Below are 17159 nucleotides of genomic sequence, written 5' to 3'. Positions count from 1 at the left end.
GTATTATTTATCTCTTACTGGGCCTAATTTATAAATTAAACCATATCATAGTTATGTATGTATAGGAAAGAAACATAGTATATATAGGGTTCAGTACTATCTGTGGTTTTAAGCATCCACTGGGGATCTTGGAACATATCCCTCGAGGATAAGGGGAGACTAATGTATAGTTTTGTTTATGTAATAAGCATTAATAAATGTTGCTGAATACATTTACGACCAATAGCCCATTCTTATTTTGAAATGCACCCAAGCATAGCAGTCAAAGCAGAGACTGGAGCCCACCTAGGTACATGAGTTGAAGCAAGTCCCTTGTCACACAGGTGGTCCATCATCTGTAGACTAGGGATAACAGTAACTGCCTCAGAGGGTTTCGTGAGGATTGAATGAGTTGCAACATGGAGAAGGCACAGAACAGTGCCTGGCACACAGTAGGTGCTATGTGAATATCTCTCTTTACTGGTATTATTCCTAACTCATGAAACTGGTTATTTACCAGCAACACAACAAGGAATATCCAGTTTGCACCTTTTTTTTTTTTTTTTTTTTTTGTGCTAGGCACTATTCTGGATGCCAAAAGGGATAGAAAAAGCATTTTTTAAAGACAGGCCCCTAGGGATCTGTTAGAGGAGAGGGCGAGAGAGAATGGCACTAGGACATGGAGGCCACAGCTCGACCCCTCACATTGAGCAGAGCTGCCTGTGTCCCAGATCCTTCGAGAGATATCAGCGTTTGACGTCACCTACACCACCATTGTCATCTCGCATTCCGGACGCATGATGTTTGTGGGCACCTCAGTGGGAACCATTCGTGCCATGAAGTACCCTCTGCCTCTGCAGAAGGAATTCAATGAGTACCAGGCCCATGCTGGTCCTATCACCAAGGTGAGTAGGGCCCTCTCCCCAGGAACCCAGTCCCACACCTGCCTGCCACATGCCTTGTTCATCCCTTCAACCTCCCAATGTCTTTTCTCTCTCCTTAGTCTCTCTTATTTATTCATCCATCATTCATTGAATCACTGTCTATTGACTATGAATATACTCTTTGTTTAAAACTACTTCCAGGAATTGAGCCTAGGAAATCATCAAAGATACACCTAAAAATGTATGTATGACGTTTTCACCATAATATTATGCATAATAAGGGGCCATTTGGTGGATGCCGTAGCTACTGTGAGTGTGGCCTGCACTTGACCACAGCTGCCTCCTTCTCCAGAGAATGGCCCGGACCGAAAGGAGCCATAGCCCTGAAGATTAGCCCCTGAGGGTACAAAAGGCCACCCCAGGGGCAATATCATGAGTACACATTTGTAAATTGTCCTTCCATTCACCCTTCTCATAAAGTAGTGTCTGTGTTCAACAGTCAAAACGTGGAAGCAACCAAGTGTCCACCGACAGACAAATGCATAAGCAAAAGATGGTATATCTGTACAATGGAACAGTATCCCGCCTAAAAAGGAAGGGAATTCTGCAAAGTGCCACCACATGGATGAACCTTGAGGATGTTATGCTAAATTAAATAAGGCCAACCACAAAAAGATAAATACAGTGTGATTCCACTTTTAGGAGATACTTAGAGCAGTCAGAATCACAAAGACAGAGTGGTGGTTGGCAGGGGCTGCGGCACAGGGAATGGGGAGTGATGGTTTCATAGGTATAGAGTTTTGGTTTTACAAGACAAAAGGGTTATGGGGGTGGTTGGTGGCGATGGTTGCACAACATTACAAATGTATTTAATAACACAAACTGTACACTTGAAAATGGTTAAGATAGCAAATTTTACAGAATATGTATTTTACCACAATTTTAAAAATGAAATTAAAAAGAATTATCTTGCATGCGAAATGGTTGCCAAGAAATCATAGTCAATAGTAAATACAAGGTTATTCATAGTGCAAAAAAAAAAAGCAATGTCTGTACCTACACTGACCCCCTGAAAAACAGGCACTGGGAAGGTGTGTGTCTCCTCTTCCTTACTCTCGCTTTCTGCAGGTTGAATGACATAGCACCTGAGGTTTTGAATTGTGTCTCAAACTCCATAGTGGCTTACCTGCAACATTAGCTGTATTAAGAAAAGGTTTCTCATTATGAAACAGAACATTTTCTGTACCAAGCCTGGGCCTTGGGTCTAAAGTAAATTACTACAACATATTCCCCATCTTCCCTTCAGATCTGCTAAGTTTTGTGGATAAGGAATTTATTTTTCTGATTATAGAAGCAATGCATGTTTATTTTTAAAATAAAAATCCTTGCTGGGCGCAGTGGCTCACGCCCGTAATCCTAGCACTTTGGAAGCCCAAGGCGGGCAGATGATGAGGTCAGGAGATTGAGACCATCCTGGCTGACACGGTGAAACCCCATCTCTACTAAAAATACAAAAAATTAGCCGGGCGTGGTGGCGGGCGCCTGTAGTCCCAGCTATTCAGGAGGCTGAGGCAGGATAATCACTTGAACCCAGGAGGCAGAGGTTGCAGTGAGCTGAGATGGCGCCACTGCACTCCAGCCTCGGCAACAGAGCGAGACTCTGTCTCAAAAAAACAAACAAACAAAAAAATCCTTATAATAGCATCATCATTTCTTTCATGCATTTCCTTCTACATTTCCATGTGTGTGTGTTTTAAATAAAATTAAGATCATACTGTGAGGCCACTCTCGTGACCCGCTTGTTTTTAACTTCACACTACTGTAAGCGTTTGTCCATACAATTAAATATTTCTCAGAAGCATGACTTTAGTAGCTACACAAATATCCTATCCTATGATGGACTGTAACTTACTAACTCTTCTCTTGCAATTAGGCATTGAAATTATCTTATGATCTATAGTGAATAGCGCAGTTTACAAATTTATATTTGCATCTCTGATTCTCTCCTAAGACTAAATTCCTGGAGAGAGAATTCCTGAATTCAAGAGTATTGCCATTCTCAAAGTTCTTGACACATACTGCTGATTGTGAGAAGACATTTTTCATAGTTCACTCTTTTGTTTTAACTGTTTATATTGAAATACTTATAAGTTTAGAGGAAATTTTAAAGATGGCACAGAGTTCCCATGTACCTCTCACTCAGTTTCCCCCAGTCATTACATCTCCTAGAACGGTGGCAAAATATCAAACCAGAAAATTGACACTGGTCCACGCTGTATATGTATTTCTGAATTATTTCTCACATGCAGTTTGTGTAACCACCACTACAATCACAATATAGAACCGTTCCATCCCCACAGAGATGTCCATCTACCCTTTAGAGTCATACCACTCCTCTCGACTATCATCCCTAATCCCTGGCAACCACTAATTCGTTCTTATTTCCATAACTTTTGTCATTTTGAGAATTGCATATGCTATTATACTGTATGTGGCCTTCTCAAAATGGCTTTTTTATTGATACATAATATCTGTACATATTTATGAAGTACATGTGATATTTTGTTACAGGCATAGAGCGTGTAATGATCAGGTCAGGATATTTAGGGTTTCCATCCACCTCACGTATTTATGATTTCTGTGTGTTGAGAGCATTTCAAGTCCTCTCTTCTAGCAATTTAAAAATATACAATACATTGTTGTTAACTATAGTCACCTTACTCTGCTATCAAACATTAGAACTTATTTCTTCTTCAACCTGGCACGTGTGTCATGCCTGTAATCCCAACACTTTGGAAAGCCAAGGCAGCCAGATCACTTGAAGTCAGGAATTTGAGACTAGTCTGGCCAACATGGTGAAACCCCCATCTCCACTAAAAATACAAAACATTAGCCAGGCATGGTGGTGCATGCCTGTAATCCCAGCTACACAAGAGGCTGAGGCAGGAGAATTGCTTGAACCTGAGAAGCAGAGGTTGCAGTGAGCCGGGAGATCATGCCACTGCACTCTTAGCCTGGGCAACACAACAAGACTCTGTCTCAAAAAAAGAAAGAAAGAAAAGAAAACTGATTTCTTCTATCTAATGTTTGTATCTGTTAACCAATCTTTATCACCCCACCCACCCATACACTTTTCCCTAGTATCCATCATGCCACTCTCTACCTCCATGAGGTCAACATTTTTTTTTTTTTTTTTTTTTTTTTTTTTGAGACAGAGTCTCACTCTGTCGCCCAGGCTGGAGTGCAATGGCATGATCTCAGCTCACTGCAACCACCGCCTCCTGGGTTCAAGCGATTTTTCCACCTCAGCCTCCCAAGTAGCTGGGATTACAGGCACATGCCATCACGCCCAGCTAGGGTCAACATTTTTTAGCTCTCACATATGAATGAGAACATATAATATTTGTTTTTCTGTGCCTGACATACTTCACTTAACTTCATGACCTCCAGTTCCATCCATGTTGCTGCAAAAACATGATTTCATTCATTTTTATGGCCAAATAGTATTTCAGTGGGTATATATACCACATTTTCTTTATTCATTCATCCACTGATGGACACTTAGATTGATTCCATATCTTTGCTATTGTAAATAGTGGTACAATAAATATGGGGGGTGGGGTGCAGGTATCCTTTCAATATACTGATTTCCTTTCCTTTAGATAAATACCCAGTAATGAGATTGCAGGATTGGATGGTAGTTCTATTTTTAGTTTTTTTGAGAAGTCTACATACTGTTTTCCATAGTGGTTGTACTAATTTACCTTCCCACCAACAGTGTATAAGAGTTCTCTTCTCTCCACATTCTTGCCAGCATCTGTTATATGTTGTATTTGTTGTCTTTTTAATAATACCTACTGTAACTGGGGTAAGATGGTATCTCATTGTGGTTTTGATTTGCATTTCCCTGATGATTAGTGATGTTGAGCATTTTTTCATATGCTTGCTGGCCATTTGTATGTCTTCTTGAGAAATGTCTGTTCATGTCCTTAGCCCACTTTTTTTTTCTTTTCTTTTCTTTTCTTTTTTTTTTTTGGACAGAGTCTCCCTCTTGTCGCCCAGGCTGGAATGCAATGGTGCGCTCTCAGCTCACTGCAACGTCCCACCCCTAGGTTCAAGAGATTCTCCTGCCTCAGCCTCCCAAGTAGCTGGGATTACAGGTGCCTGTCACCACGCCCAGCTAATTTTTATATTTTTAGTAGGGATGAGGTTGCACCATGTTGGCCAAGCTGGTCTCAAACTCCTGACCTCAGGTGATCCACCCGCCTCGGCCTCCCACCGTGCCGCGATAACAGGTGTAAACCACCGCGCCTGCCCCTTAGCTGACTTTTTAACGAGATTTTTAGATTTTTTTGTTTGTTTAATGTTGAGTTTTTTGAGTTCTTTGTGTATTCTGGATATTGGTCTTTTGTCAGAGTAATAGTTTGCAAATATTTTCTCCCATTTGACAGGTTGTCTCTTCACTCTGTCGATTATTTCCTTTGCTGTGCAGAAGCTTTTTAGCTTAATGTCCTGATTGTGACTTTTTCCACTCAGCTTAATCCCCTTCAAATCCATCCAAGTTGTGTTGTGTATCAATCATAGTTTATTCCTTTTATTGCTGAGCAGTGTTCCACGAAAAGCAAATCACAGTTTGTGTAGCCATTCACCTATTGTAGAATATTTTTAATTTTTTCCTATTTTCAGCTATTATAAATAAAGCTGCTGTGACCAGTCATATACAGGCTTTTGTGTGGAAATAAGTTTTCATTTCTCTGGGATAAATGCCCAGGAGTATAATTGCTGAATCATATGGTAAATGTATATTCAGTTTTTTTTTTTTTAAACTGCCAAGCTATTTTCCAGAGTGGCTGTACCATTTTCCATTCCCACCAAGAATGTATGAGACCCAGTTTCTCTGCATCATCGCCAGCACTTGGTGTTGTGACTGTTTTTTTATTTTAGCTGTTCTAATGGGTGTGGAGTGATACCTCATCATGGTCCTAATTTTGCATTTTCCTAAATGGCTAATAATGTAGAACATCTCTTCATGTGCTTACTTGCCATCTGTATATTTTCCCTGGTGAAATGTCTCCATATCTTTTGTCTGCTTTCTGATTGAATTGTTTGGCTTTTTTACTGTTGAGTTTTTGAGAGTTCCTTATCTATTCTAGATAATAGCTGACTCTTCAGATTCCAAATCCACAGGGAATGTAGACATAACCTTGCTTTTTCTATTCATTAACAGATGCCTGTGAGGGCTCCTGTCTCATTCTTACCTGGGATCTAGTTTACCCCACTGTGAGGCTGTGTCCAGGATTGCATGGGGGGAAGCCTTGTACAACAGCTGGCGCAGCCCTGGTCATCTGTGGCCTTGAAAGCTTCCTGGGCATGACCTTTTTCTCTTCAGATGTTGCTTACCTTTGATGATCAATTCCTGCTGACTGCTGCTGAGGATGGCTGCCTGTTCACCTGGAAGGTCTTTGATAAGGATGGCCGGGGAATCAAGCGAGAGAGGGAGGTGGGCTTTGCCGAAGAGGTGCTTGTGACTAAAACAGACATGGAAGAAAAGGTAAGAACTGGATCTAATGAAGAGGGACATGGAATTCCTTACCAGACTGCATTCAAATGCGGGTCCAGCACCAGGGCCCTCTACAGGCTGGCTACACCCTGTGCCCAGTGCAGACCCCCACGGCTCCCTGCACATGCGCTGTCCACACAACCAAGCTCTCCTCCTCACTGCCACTGTCCACCCTACTCTGCCTGTCTTTCTGCCATGTGATCATCTTGACTTACACTGTGCTTTGCTTTTATTCTGTGATCTGGTTTTCCTCTTCCTACTCTTTGAAACCAAGAACAATGAAACATACAGTTCTCTTATGACCAACAGTTTCTAGCACATGCTGGGCACATGGAAGACAATCAATAAATATTTACAAAAGTAAAGTATATTCTCATTTAAATGTCACAACATCTCTATGAAGAAGATACTGTCATTCTCCCCATGTTTCAAAAAACAAATTAGGAGGGCTTGAGGGACGTGTCCAAAGTCAGTGTGCTAATAATTAATAGGACCAGAGTTCTAATCCAGATTTAATCTAGAGCCCCCTCCTTTAATCACCATACCAAAGGAGCATCCCTTCCTTCCTGATGATGCAGTAAACATTTCATAAAGGTGCGTTTTGTGGAGATGTGAGTGCATAGCTCTGTGCTATGCTCCCTAAGGGAGAAGCTGAATGGATGATAAACACACAAAGCTCATGGAGGATCACAGAACTACACAGTCATTGCTGTTTGCCCAGAATCTTAACTGTGTTTATTGAATACCTACCATTTGCTAGGCACTGGGGATGCATGTGTGAAAAGACAGGTATGGGCCCTGTGACATGACCAGGAAGTTCAGTCAGGTGAGGGATAGAAACAAGTAAAGCCATCAGAGCAGCAATGCAACACTGCCACAAAGCAGGGTGACAAGCCTCTGGTGTTTGCTGGAGATCCCTTCTAGAGCTCCCTAGAATTTTCTGCAGGAAAAGCGAAGAGGGAGAAGAGGATGAGGGAGGGCCCCGTGAGAGTGGGGGCCTGACCTGCTGCAGAAGGAACCCCTCCTTTTCTCTGTTATCTTTTCTGTTCTTCCCAGAGGGTAGCGGAAGAGGCCAAATAGGAGACAGCAGGCTAAACCAAAGGCCTGAAGGTGCCCAAGCTGACTTCTGACCACAGCCCCCAGATGGACCTGACAGTACCACTGCCAGGCTGGAAATGACTCATGCATGTACCACTCCTTCTTGAAACTCCCTTCTGTCTTACCATGCATGTGACCACACTCTGTTCCCTGTAAACCTTTCTGACTCCTCCTCCCCACTCCTGTCCTGGCTCATCCTCCGCCTGGCCCTTAAAAAGCATGTTCCCGGAATTCCCAGCTCTCTTTATATTCTGTTATAGTCTATGTAACTCTCAGGCCATGATTTACCTTCTCTGCCTAGGATTTCCAGAGGGGTCTGCTGTGTACCTGACACTATACTAAGGTCTGGGATTATAGAGATAAAAGACACGGAGCATCCTTTAGCTGATAGCCTGGGAAGAGGGCAGAGTATCATAAAGAAGGGAATTAAATGTGCAGCGAAAGGAAGTATCATGAAAGAACGATGCTGTGGGAACACAGGGGAAGGAACTTGGCTCAGGCCAGGTGGTGCCAGAGGACATGAGCCTTGCTCAGAGCCTTCCAGAACAAATGGACAAGGGCCACTGAGCAATGAGCAGTGAGTGTGTGCAGAGGGATGAGGGAGTGGTGATCTGCAAAGCTGCTCCTAGTTAGGGTGTGCCAGAGAGAAGGGCTGAAGATGAAGCTGGAGAGAAACAGGTCAGGGGGGCCTTTTACGCATTAGGCTGCACATTGTTCATAAGGACCGTTCATAAATTTAAGCTAGGGAATGACTTAATATGTTTTGCATCTCAGAGATTACTCTGCAGCAACGTGGAGAACAGATGAAGGAGGGACGCTGAACAAGGACCTCAAACACATGTCAAAGGCCGGGTCATTCCCATGGATAAATATATCCCACTAGCCAGGGCAGACGCCTGGGGTCATTGATAAGTATTCATTCAGTGCTGACCGTGTTGCTAGTTTTACGCTAGGTTCTGGGGATAAAGCGGTGAAGCAAGACAGTCCAAGCCCCACCCTCAGGTACCGGCCCTTCTACCTAGGAGACAGCCTTCATCCATGATCCTTACCTCTCCACCCCACACCCAATCAGGCACTACCCTCTCTAAACTCACTCTCTCCAACCTCTCCATTCCTCTCCAGTCCCCTCCCCTACCTCAGTCCAAACCCTGTCCGTCTCTCACCTAGTCTATGCAGTTGCACCCCACCCACCCCAGCAACTCATCATCCTGCTTTTGGTCCTTCCTTAATCTAGTCCGTGCTGCATACCGCCATCGGAGAGATCTTTATAACACCAAAGTCAGACTGATCAGCTTTGATGAGGACCTTTGGAAGCCCTCTAGGATGAAATCCAAACTTCCTAGCATGGCCTACCAGACCCCTGATGGTCTGACGCAGTCTTGGCTGCCCTTTCCTGTGCATCCCACCTGTGCCATGTCACATGCAGTGAGTGCCCTGGCCAGGCATTCCTGCTCCCTCTTCTCTGACTTTGCACGTGCAATTTGTGCTTATCCTTCATCTCAGTACTTCCTGTGCACCAGATCCTCACTAGTCTGCTGGCCAGAAATGCAGAAATGTGTGTAATTCAGTTCCTTGTTATCAAGTCTTTCACAGGTGGTAGAGGAGACAGACCAGAAATGGTGAGATAGGGATGCACGGGGTCTCCCCGTAGGTAAGCAAGAAGAAAACACTGCATTCTGACCCACTCTTGTCATCGACATTAACTTTTTAAGGAAATGAAGGGTGTGTGTATTATAGTATTTTTAGAAAACTTTGGCATCAGTGAGTATGATGGGAGAAGACACTAGGCCGGGTGCAGTGGCTCAGGCCTGTAATCCCAGCACTTTGGGAGGCTGAGGCAGAAGGATTGCTTGAGCCCAGGAGTTTGAGACCAGCCCGGGCAACATAGTGAGACCCCCATCTCTACGCAAAATATAAAAATTAACCAGGTGTGGTGGGGCATCCTGCTACTTGGCAGGCTGAGGTGGGAGGATCACTTGAGCCCAGGAGGTCAAGGCTACAGTGAGCTGTAATCACACCACTGCACTCCAGCCTGGGTGACAGAGTGAAACCAAGTCTTAAAAAAAAAAGAAAGAAGAAAGGAAGTATAAGAAGATACTTACTAGGCATAAAACCCAGCAAGACAGAAGAGTTAGGATTTAAAGTAATAAAAGTGAGTCTAAGAAGACATCAAGAGGGACCCAGCTTTGGGCACTTACCACGATTTGTAATAATGTGTTTATCTGGCTGCCTCAGTAGACTCTAAGTTCTATGGGGACAGGAGTCATGCTTTAGTAAATATCTTCTGAGATCCTACTCTGTGTTAGACACTGTTCCAGTACTTGGGATATATCAGCAAACAAACCCTACAAAGATTCTGGTCTATGTGGAGCAAGTTCTAATGGGGAAAGAAGAATAAAAATAATAAAATAATAAGTAAATTATAGAAAGTGCAAGATCTAAGGAAATAAGAAGAAGTAGAGCAGAGTAAGAAAGGTGATGGGTCCTGGAAATGGGAAGGGGTTGCAGAATTAAACAATGTGGTCCAAGTCAGCCTCATCAAGCAGGAGACGTTTAGGCCGACTTGAAAGAGATGAGAGCATTACTAGCACAATGTAGTAAGGACTTTTTGAGCATAGAGGAGGAAGCTCACATGTCTCCTCGTTTTTAGCCGGTGTGTCTTCTGGGGAAAAGATGACAGGTTCCAGTTGAGACACATTGAGTTTGAAGCTAGGCAGAGCTGCAGGTCTCAGGTCAAGGCCGCAGGTTTAAATATTCTGATTCACCCTCACTGTCAGTGTTCTTGATTCTCTGTCCTTCTCCCAAAGGCTCAGGTTATGTTGGAGCTAAAGACTCGTGTGGAGGAATTAAAAATGGAGAATGAGTATCAACTCCGACTAAAGGACATGAACTATTCTGAGAAGATTAAGGAGCTAACAGACAAGTTCATCCAGGAAATGGAGTCCTTGAAAACAAAAAACCAGGTCTGTTTAAGAGACTGACCAACTAGCGCAAATAACAAGAAATTTCCACTTTCAAGACAGGACTGGCATATACTGCCCAAGCTGTGCTCAAACAGTAAGATATGTGAAAATGTCCAATTTTAAAGCATAGTTGTTGATATCAGAAATGCTGGGCACAGTGGCTGACGCCTGCAATCCCAGCACTTTGGGAGGCCAAGGTGGGCGGATCACTTGAGTTTGAGACCAGCCTGGCCAACGTGGTCCAGCCTGGGCAACAGAGACTCTATCTAAAGACATAAATAAATAAATATGCTTACAATCAATTGCTAAGTGAAAAAAAAAAGCAGAATATAAACCACTTTATGGTGAATGGTATTAATTGGTATTAGTGGTATTAACAGATTAATTAATCTATAGTAGTAAAATACATATAGAAAATAGATAACAGTATAATTATCTCTGGAAGTTGAGATTACAGATAATTTAAATTTTGTTTTTTATCCTTTATGTAATTTCTAAATTCTCTACAATGAGAATTATGATTAGGAGAAACTTATTTAAAAACAAAATGAAAAGAAAAGAAAAACAAAGCAAAAAGATAAGAAAATCAAAGCATAGATGGAGAATAACTAGCAGAATACCGATTCCTGGGTTGTCAGGAAGTTAAATAAAATTAGTCAACATGGCCTTTACATAGTTAGATTTGGTCCGGGACTCTCCCAGATTCTTTTCTTTGTTCTACACAAATCTGGACTCCTATCTAAAATCCCCGCTGTGCAAGGTGGCTCACCCCTATAATCCTGACACTTTGGAAGGCCTAGGCAGGAGGATTGCTTGCATCTGAGAGCTTGAGACCAGCATGGTTAACATAGTGAGACCCTGTCTCCAACACAAAATAAAAAATGAGTCTGCCATGCTGGCATGTGCCTGTAGTTCTAGCTACTTGGGAGGCTGGGATGGGAGGATTGCTTGAGCCTGAGAGGTGGAGGCTGCAGTGAGTCATGATCTCACCCCTGCACTCCAGCCTGGGTGACAGAGTGAGGCACTGTCCCTCACCTCCTAAAAAAATTCCCAGTTATGTGCTTGAGGGATATTTGTTTCTTTAATGTCTATGGGTCATAAAGTTTTGCTAAAAAAAAGAAAGAAAAACCTTGGCTATTAATTGTATTAATTAATTCATTTTATAATTTTATTCTTTTAGCCAACACTTATTTGGTGCTGTATATAAGCCAGGCGCAAAGTTAGGTCCTGAAGATGGCACACCACCTCCAACTCGCCCCCCAAGCCTGAATGCTTTCCTGCTCAGTTAAAGAAAACACTTGCTCAGAAGCTTCACCCATGAACACACCCAAGGATTTCATTGACAGCAATGTGCCGGCAACAGAGGATTCAAATGAATCCCTACTTTTTCATCCAGAAGTCCTTTTGACACGTGTCCAAAACTGAACTCATCATTGACAAACCCATTTAGTAGCAAGAATAGAAATAGGAACAGTATAGAGCTTTTCCAGCAGAATATAACATAAATAAAAGGTGACAATGTGGTTGTTGCTTCATAGAACAGTGCTTGGCGCAAAATAAGGGCTTGAGAAATGTGAGTGAAGAAGGGTGTAACTTGTAAAGTCAGTTCTTGCCCTCGTAGTGCTTTCAGCAGATGTGTGTAAATGAGGAAATGTGACTCTGTTTTAGGTCTTAAGAACAGAAAAAGAAAAGCAGGATGTTTATCACCGTGAGCACATAGAAGACCTCCTAGACAAGCAAAGCCGGGAACTGCAAGACCTGGGTGAGCCCACAAGTAGAGGCCTCGTTGGTTAGGGTTGGAAGAGCTAGGTTATGGGGAAACACTTGAGAGTCCCCCAGACATGGTAGAAGTCTCAGGGAATATAGCTCTGTCTAAAAACAGGCTACGTGTATCCCCTGGAACTCACAGTGGTTTTTACTTCTGTGTTTTTACTCATTCACTCAGCACATTAAACACCTATTGCATGAAAGTAGGAGACATGGAAAAGTTCAAGTTTGGAACCTGACAGTCTTGCCTTGGGTCCCAGGCTCACCACGTACTTTCCAGGTGCTCTAGGGAGTCACCTCACCTTACCGAGCCTCACTTTACTCTTCTATAAAGTGGGGGTCCTAATACCTAGTTTTCACACTCAGGATATTCTTCTTGGCCCTGAGTCCCCAGATACCACTCTGTGCTTTCCTGGAAACTTTTCTTCCCAGAGCAGGCAGGCAGGGAGTTTGGCTACCTGATGAGATGACGGGATGAGGGGGTGGCGGTGAGGAAGCCAGGCAGGCATTTGAATCTTGGCTCTGGAGGCAGCTGCTCCAGCTGGTGCTGGAAGGAATGGGAAAGTGCCCAAGGCTCCTGGGTGTCCCTGAGGCGGGTGCTGCTCTGCCACCTTAAATACCTTCCTTGCTTCTCTCCAGAATGTTGCAACAACCAAAAGTTGCTTCTAGAATATGAGAAGTACCAGGAGCTGCAGCTCAAGTCCCAGAGGATGCAGGAAGAGTATGAAAAACAGCTCCGGGATAACGATGAGACCAAGAGCCAGGCCCTGGAGGAGCTGACTGAGTTTTATGAGGCCAAACTGCAGGAGAAAACCACCCTTCTGGAAGAGGTACTCACAGGAAGCCATGCTGTGCCTCCCTTTCCCAGAGAAAAGCCACCATTCACTCAGATCTCCATGGCATAGCCACTGTATGCCAGGATGTGTTGTACACGGGGACAGACATGGTTTCTACCCCCAAGGAACTTGTATCTAATGGGAGAGAGAGCCAAATAACATCGCAAATAAATATAACATTACGATTGTCACAAGTTCTGTGAGAGAAAAATATGGGAAGCCTGGGTTTCCAGTGAACAAGACCAAAGGAGAACAGGGATGGGGTGTTGGAAAGGTTGGGGTTGAAGTGGTGGAGCATGAGGCCTGATTTGGTAGGAAAAGAGGGGAGGCAGGAAGAGAGGACAGACGGGAAAAAGGTGGACAGGTCAAGGGCCCTGTGGCCATGGTCTCCGTTTCTGGAATGGCACTCACCTCCCACTCCTTGGGACAGGTCCCCATGCTCATCTCACCTCAAGCCCTGTGGGCACAAAGGTGCAGGAGTCCCTTCTCCCCTGACCACACGCCCACTCTCTCCGAGCCAGGCACAGGAAGACGTCAGGCAGCAGCTGCGGGAATTTGAAGAGACCAAGAAGCAGATTGAAGAGGATGAAGACCGAGAAATCCAAGATATCAAAACCAAGTATGAGAAAAAGCTTCGGGATGAAAAGGAATCAAACTTGCGGCTCAAGGGAGAAACAGGCATCATGAGGAAGAAGGTAGCAGGCTGTTCTCCCTGAGACCTGGGGTGGGCGAGGGTGTTGCAGAGAAAGCTGGGGTGGGTGGACTGACCAGCCTGGGGGGCCTGGCCAGGGTCCTGCCTGTCCCCATCTTCAGCAAGCAGGCCAGGAGAAGAGCACGAGCCAGCGCACACTCACGCAGACGGACCCTCCCCACCACGTCCTTGGAAAGGCAGCCACACGGGCTTCCCTGCTCTCCTTTTCACAGGATATTGGGGTTCCCTGTGTGCAGATAGAGGCTTTCTAGTTTTCACTTATTGGCAAGTAGGATTCAGTCAGTGTTTTCAGAGCTAGCCCTCCGATGGAAATGGAAATGGAAATAAGGTCTTCTGGGGATGAGATAGATGAAGTCTTGGCCTGGAGGCATCCTCAGGCTCTTGGTCCAGGGAGTCGTGGGTGGCTCCTGTTCAGCACTACGGGTGGAAGAGGGAACGGGGGTGTAGGATGTTTAGTTTACAAAGTGAGGAAGATGTTTTTAGTTCACTCACCATCGAGGGTGAGGGAGGATTCAACTCAGTTTCCCCAAAACATTTAGCCCTGGAAAGCTAAGTTCAAAGCAAGCTCGAGTTTCTTCCTATTAGAAAGCACACTAGTAAATCCAGGGGACAATCAGTCTTCCCTTCTTGGTCATGGCTAAGATGGCTCATCAGTTAGAGCCCACTTTCTGTGACCTTGATGCAAGGTGGATCCCAGCCTTTCAAGATGAGTGTGGTCACAGAAGTCTCTGGTCCACTTGGCATACCAGTCTCCGGAACCTCTTGTGAAGACAGTCAGTCCTCTCATAGGGGAATGGGCCTGGATGTTATGGGACAAATACTACATCATCCATTTGGCCTGGGAAATTCCTGAACTGTCCCAAATTCTCCAAATATTCATTCCTAAAATCCCAGAAATGTTGAGTGCTAAGTGTTTTCAGGCCACAGAAGGTGGGGTGATTCAGATCACAGTTGGCCGGTGGTGGGGAACCCCTTACATTGAGGCAGTGGGAAGAATGGAGATGAGTTCTGACTTTAGTGGTCTTTGTTGTTGCTGTTCGCTTTTCTAGTTCAGCAGCCTACAGAAGGAGATTGAAGAACGAACCAATGACATCGAGACCCTAAAAGGAGAGCAGGTGAAGCTGCAAGGAGTCATTAAGTCTCTGGAGAAGGACATCCAAGGCCTCAAGCGAGAGATCCAGGAAAGAGACGAGACTATTCAAGACAAGGTGACAGCTCTCCTTCTGTCCTCCCTCAGCTATGGCCAGATGGGCCAAGGCAAGGAAGGCAAAGCTCAGGGGAGAGAGGGTCCCTAGCTTCTCAGGACACATTTCTTTAACTTGATGGGGGAACCAGCGGTCAATGAAGTGCCTCTTGTGTGTTTGGCGCTGGGCTAATTGCTGTCAACACATCGCATTCAGTTCTGCCAACAACCCAGGGGGCCTGAGAACCCAGTGTTATGGTTCGGGAAGCTGAACACCAAGAGGCTGGGTATCTTGCCCAGGGGTCACACACTTCAATAGGTGACAGACTGCGAGAAGAACCTGAGTCAGCTGACTCCACTGCTCCAGGCATCCTCGGAGGCGCTCCCCCATGGACTGGGGCCAGCTCACTTGCCACACTGCCCACGTGGTCCCCGTGTCGCAGTGGGACTCTCCTGGGGTTGACCCTGTCCAGGAGGCTGCTTCTACTTTGGGGATGCCTTTCTTACAAAACACTCAGATGACAGAGACATCACATTCTGTGGGGCAGACCATGTAGTATCATCCTCCTGAGCACATCCAGATTCCGTGCCCTCCTTTCCATCGCCTCTGCCACTATGGCCCAAGGCAGGAGGAATTCTCCAAGGGCTGAGAACATGGGCTTCAGTGTTAGGGAATTAGGTCTGGCACAGGTTCCATTTACTGGCCGTTGCACCTCGAGCAACTTCTCTCAGCCTTCATTTTCTCACCTATAAAATGGGGATGATCACCACCTCAAGGGGTCTTGTAAGGATGACATGGGATCATGCCTAGATGTCATTTCTGCATGTGAGTGTCAGTGTATGAATCTGGGCTTTTTATTTTTATTTTATTTTATTTTATTTTTTAGGGAGGATCCAAAGTTCTGTTCAGATTCTCAAAGGGGGCTTTGACAAGAAAGAGATGAAGGCCTCCTCACCTAGAAAATGGCAACAGCCTCCTAAGCAGTCTCATGGCCTCATTTCCCACTTCCATCACCATGGACTGGCAGGGTGCAGGTGCAATGCCGCCACTCTCCTGCTCAAAGCCCTTACAGCTCCCTATTGCTACAGCAGGGGTCAGCACGCTCTTTCTGTAAAGGCCTAGGTAGTAAATATTTTTGGCTTTGGAGGCAATGCGGTCTGTCTCAACGAATCAACATGAATCAATACCGCTGCTGTAGAGTGAAACCACCCATAAACAAAACATTAATGAATGAACTTGGCTGTGTTCCTATAAAGCTTTACAGAAACAGACGGCAGGCCAAATGTGGCCCATAGGCTGTAGTTTGCCAGCCCATTGCCTAGGAGATAAATTCTGAACTCTTTCCCCCAACACGAAGACCCTCACCTCCCTCCTCTATTTCCCCAGCCTCACCTCTCACTTCCCCCATGAACCACCACTTGGCTCTCAAGCCAGTCATTCTCAGCACCCTCAATATATACTTTGCCTTCTGTGCTTTCCTCTTTTACAACATTTGTCACGTTTTAGGCTTAGACTTGCTTCTGTATCTTCCTTCCCAGCTAGTGTTTTCTTTTAAGGGCAAGGGACTGTGCTGTATTTATATTTGGAAACCCAATACTTGGCAAAAGATCTTCATTCAGTAAATGTTTGAGAGATGGATATATTTGTGTTCTGATTACTATCACCATACAACGAATTAACCTTAAAACTTAGTGATTGAGGCCAGGCGTGGTGGCTCACGCCTGTAATCCCAACACTTTGGGAGGCAGAGGCAGGTGGATCATTGAGGTCAGGAGTTCAAGACCAGCCCGGCCAACATGGTGAAACCCTGTCTCTACTAAAAATACAAAATTAGCCGGGAGTGGTGGCACATGCCTGTAATCCCAGCTACTCAGGAGGCTGAGGCAAGAGAATCGCATGAACTTGGGAGACAGAGTTTGCAGTGAGCCGAGATCTTGCCACTGCATTCCAGCCTGGGTGACAGAGTCAGACCCTGTCTCAAAAGGAAAAACTTAGTGATTGAAAGCAACTATTTTATTCTGCTCACAGGTTCCACAGGTCTGGAATCTGGACAGGGTACCACAGAGTGGCTTATTTCTGTCCCCGATGTCTGGGGCCTGAGCTGGGACTACTGGGGGTGACTCAAAACAGCTGGAGGCTGGAAGATCAACATCCAATGTGGCTTCTTCAGTCACAT

General features: G+C 44.8%; 1 protein-coding gene and 1 long non-coding RNA gene across 2 annotated transcripts in view; one reads left to right on the top strand and one right to left on the bottom strand.

The window, feature by feature from the left end:
- The window catches only part of LOC103224977 (uncharacterized), an 86575-nt gene that overhangs the window by 25351 nt on the left and 44065 nt on the right, over positions 1–17159 (bottom strand). The window contains exon 4 of the long non-coding RNA XR_005240357.2: positions 6264–6391. This is a non-coding gene — a long non-coding RNA (uncharacterized lncRNA). The remainder of the gene's footprint in view (positions 1–6263; positions 6392–17159) is intronic.
- Positions 1–17159, top strand: part of CFAP57 (cilia and flagella associated protein 57) — a 76180-nt gene that overhangs the window by 30065 nt on the left and 28956 nt on the right. The window contains exons 10-16 of the mRNA XM_007979113.3: positions 711–884; positions 6253–6414; positions 10329–10484; positions 12153–12246; positions 12891–13081; positions 13609–13782; positions 14849–15007. Of these exons, the coding sequence (XP_007977304.2) occupies positions 711–884; positions 6253–6414; positions 10329–10484; positions 12153–12246; positions 12891–13081; positions 13609–13782; positions 14849–15007 (1110 nt within the window). The remainder of the gene's footprint in view (positions 1–710; positions 885–6252; positions 6415–10328; positions 10485–12152; positions 12247–12890; positions 13082–13608; positions 13783–14848; positions 15008–17159) is intronic.

Source organism: Chlorocebus sabaeus, chromosome 20 (genome assembly GCF_047675955.1).
Source record: "Chlorocebus sabaeus isolate Y175 chromosome 20, mChlSab1.0.hap1, whole genome shotgun sequence".
Lineage (NCBI taxonomy): Eukaryota > Metazoa > Chordata > Mammalia > Primates > Cercopithecidae > Chlorocebus > Chlorocebus sabaeus.
The sequence above is the reverse complement of the archived record's forward strand: the minus strand, read 5'-3'. Positions and strand labels throughout refer to the sequence as shown.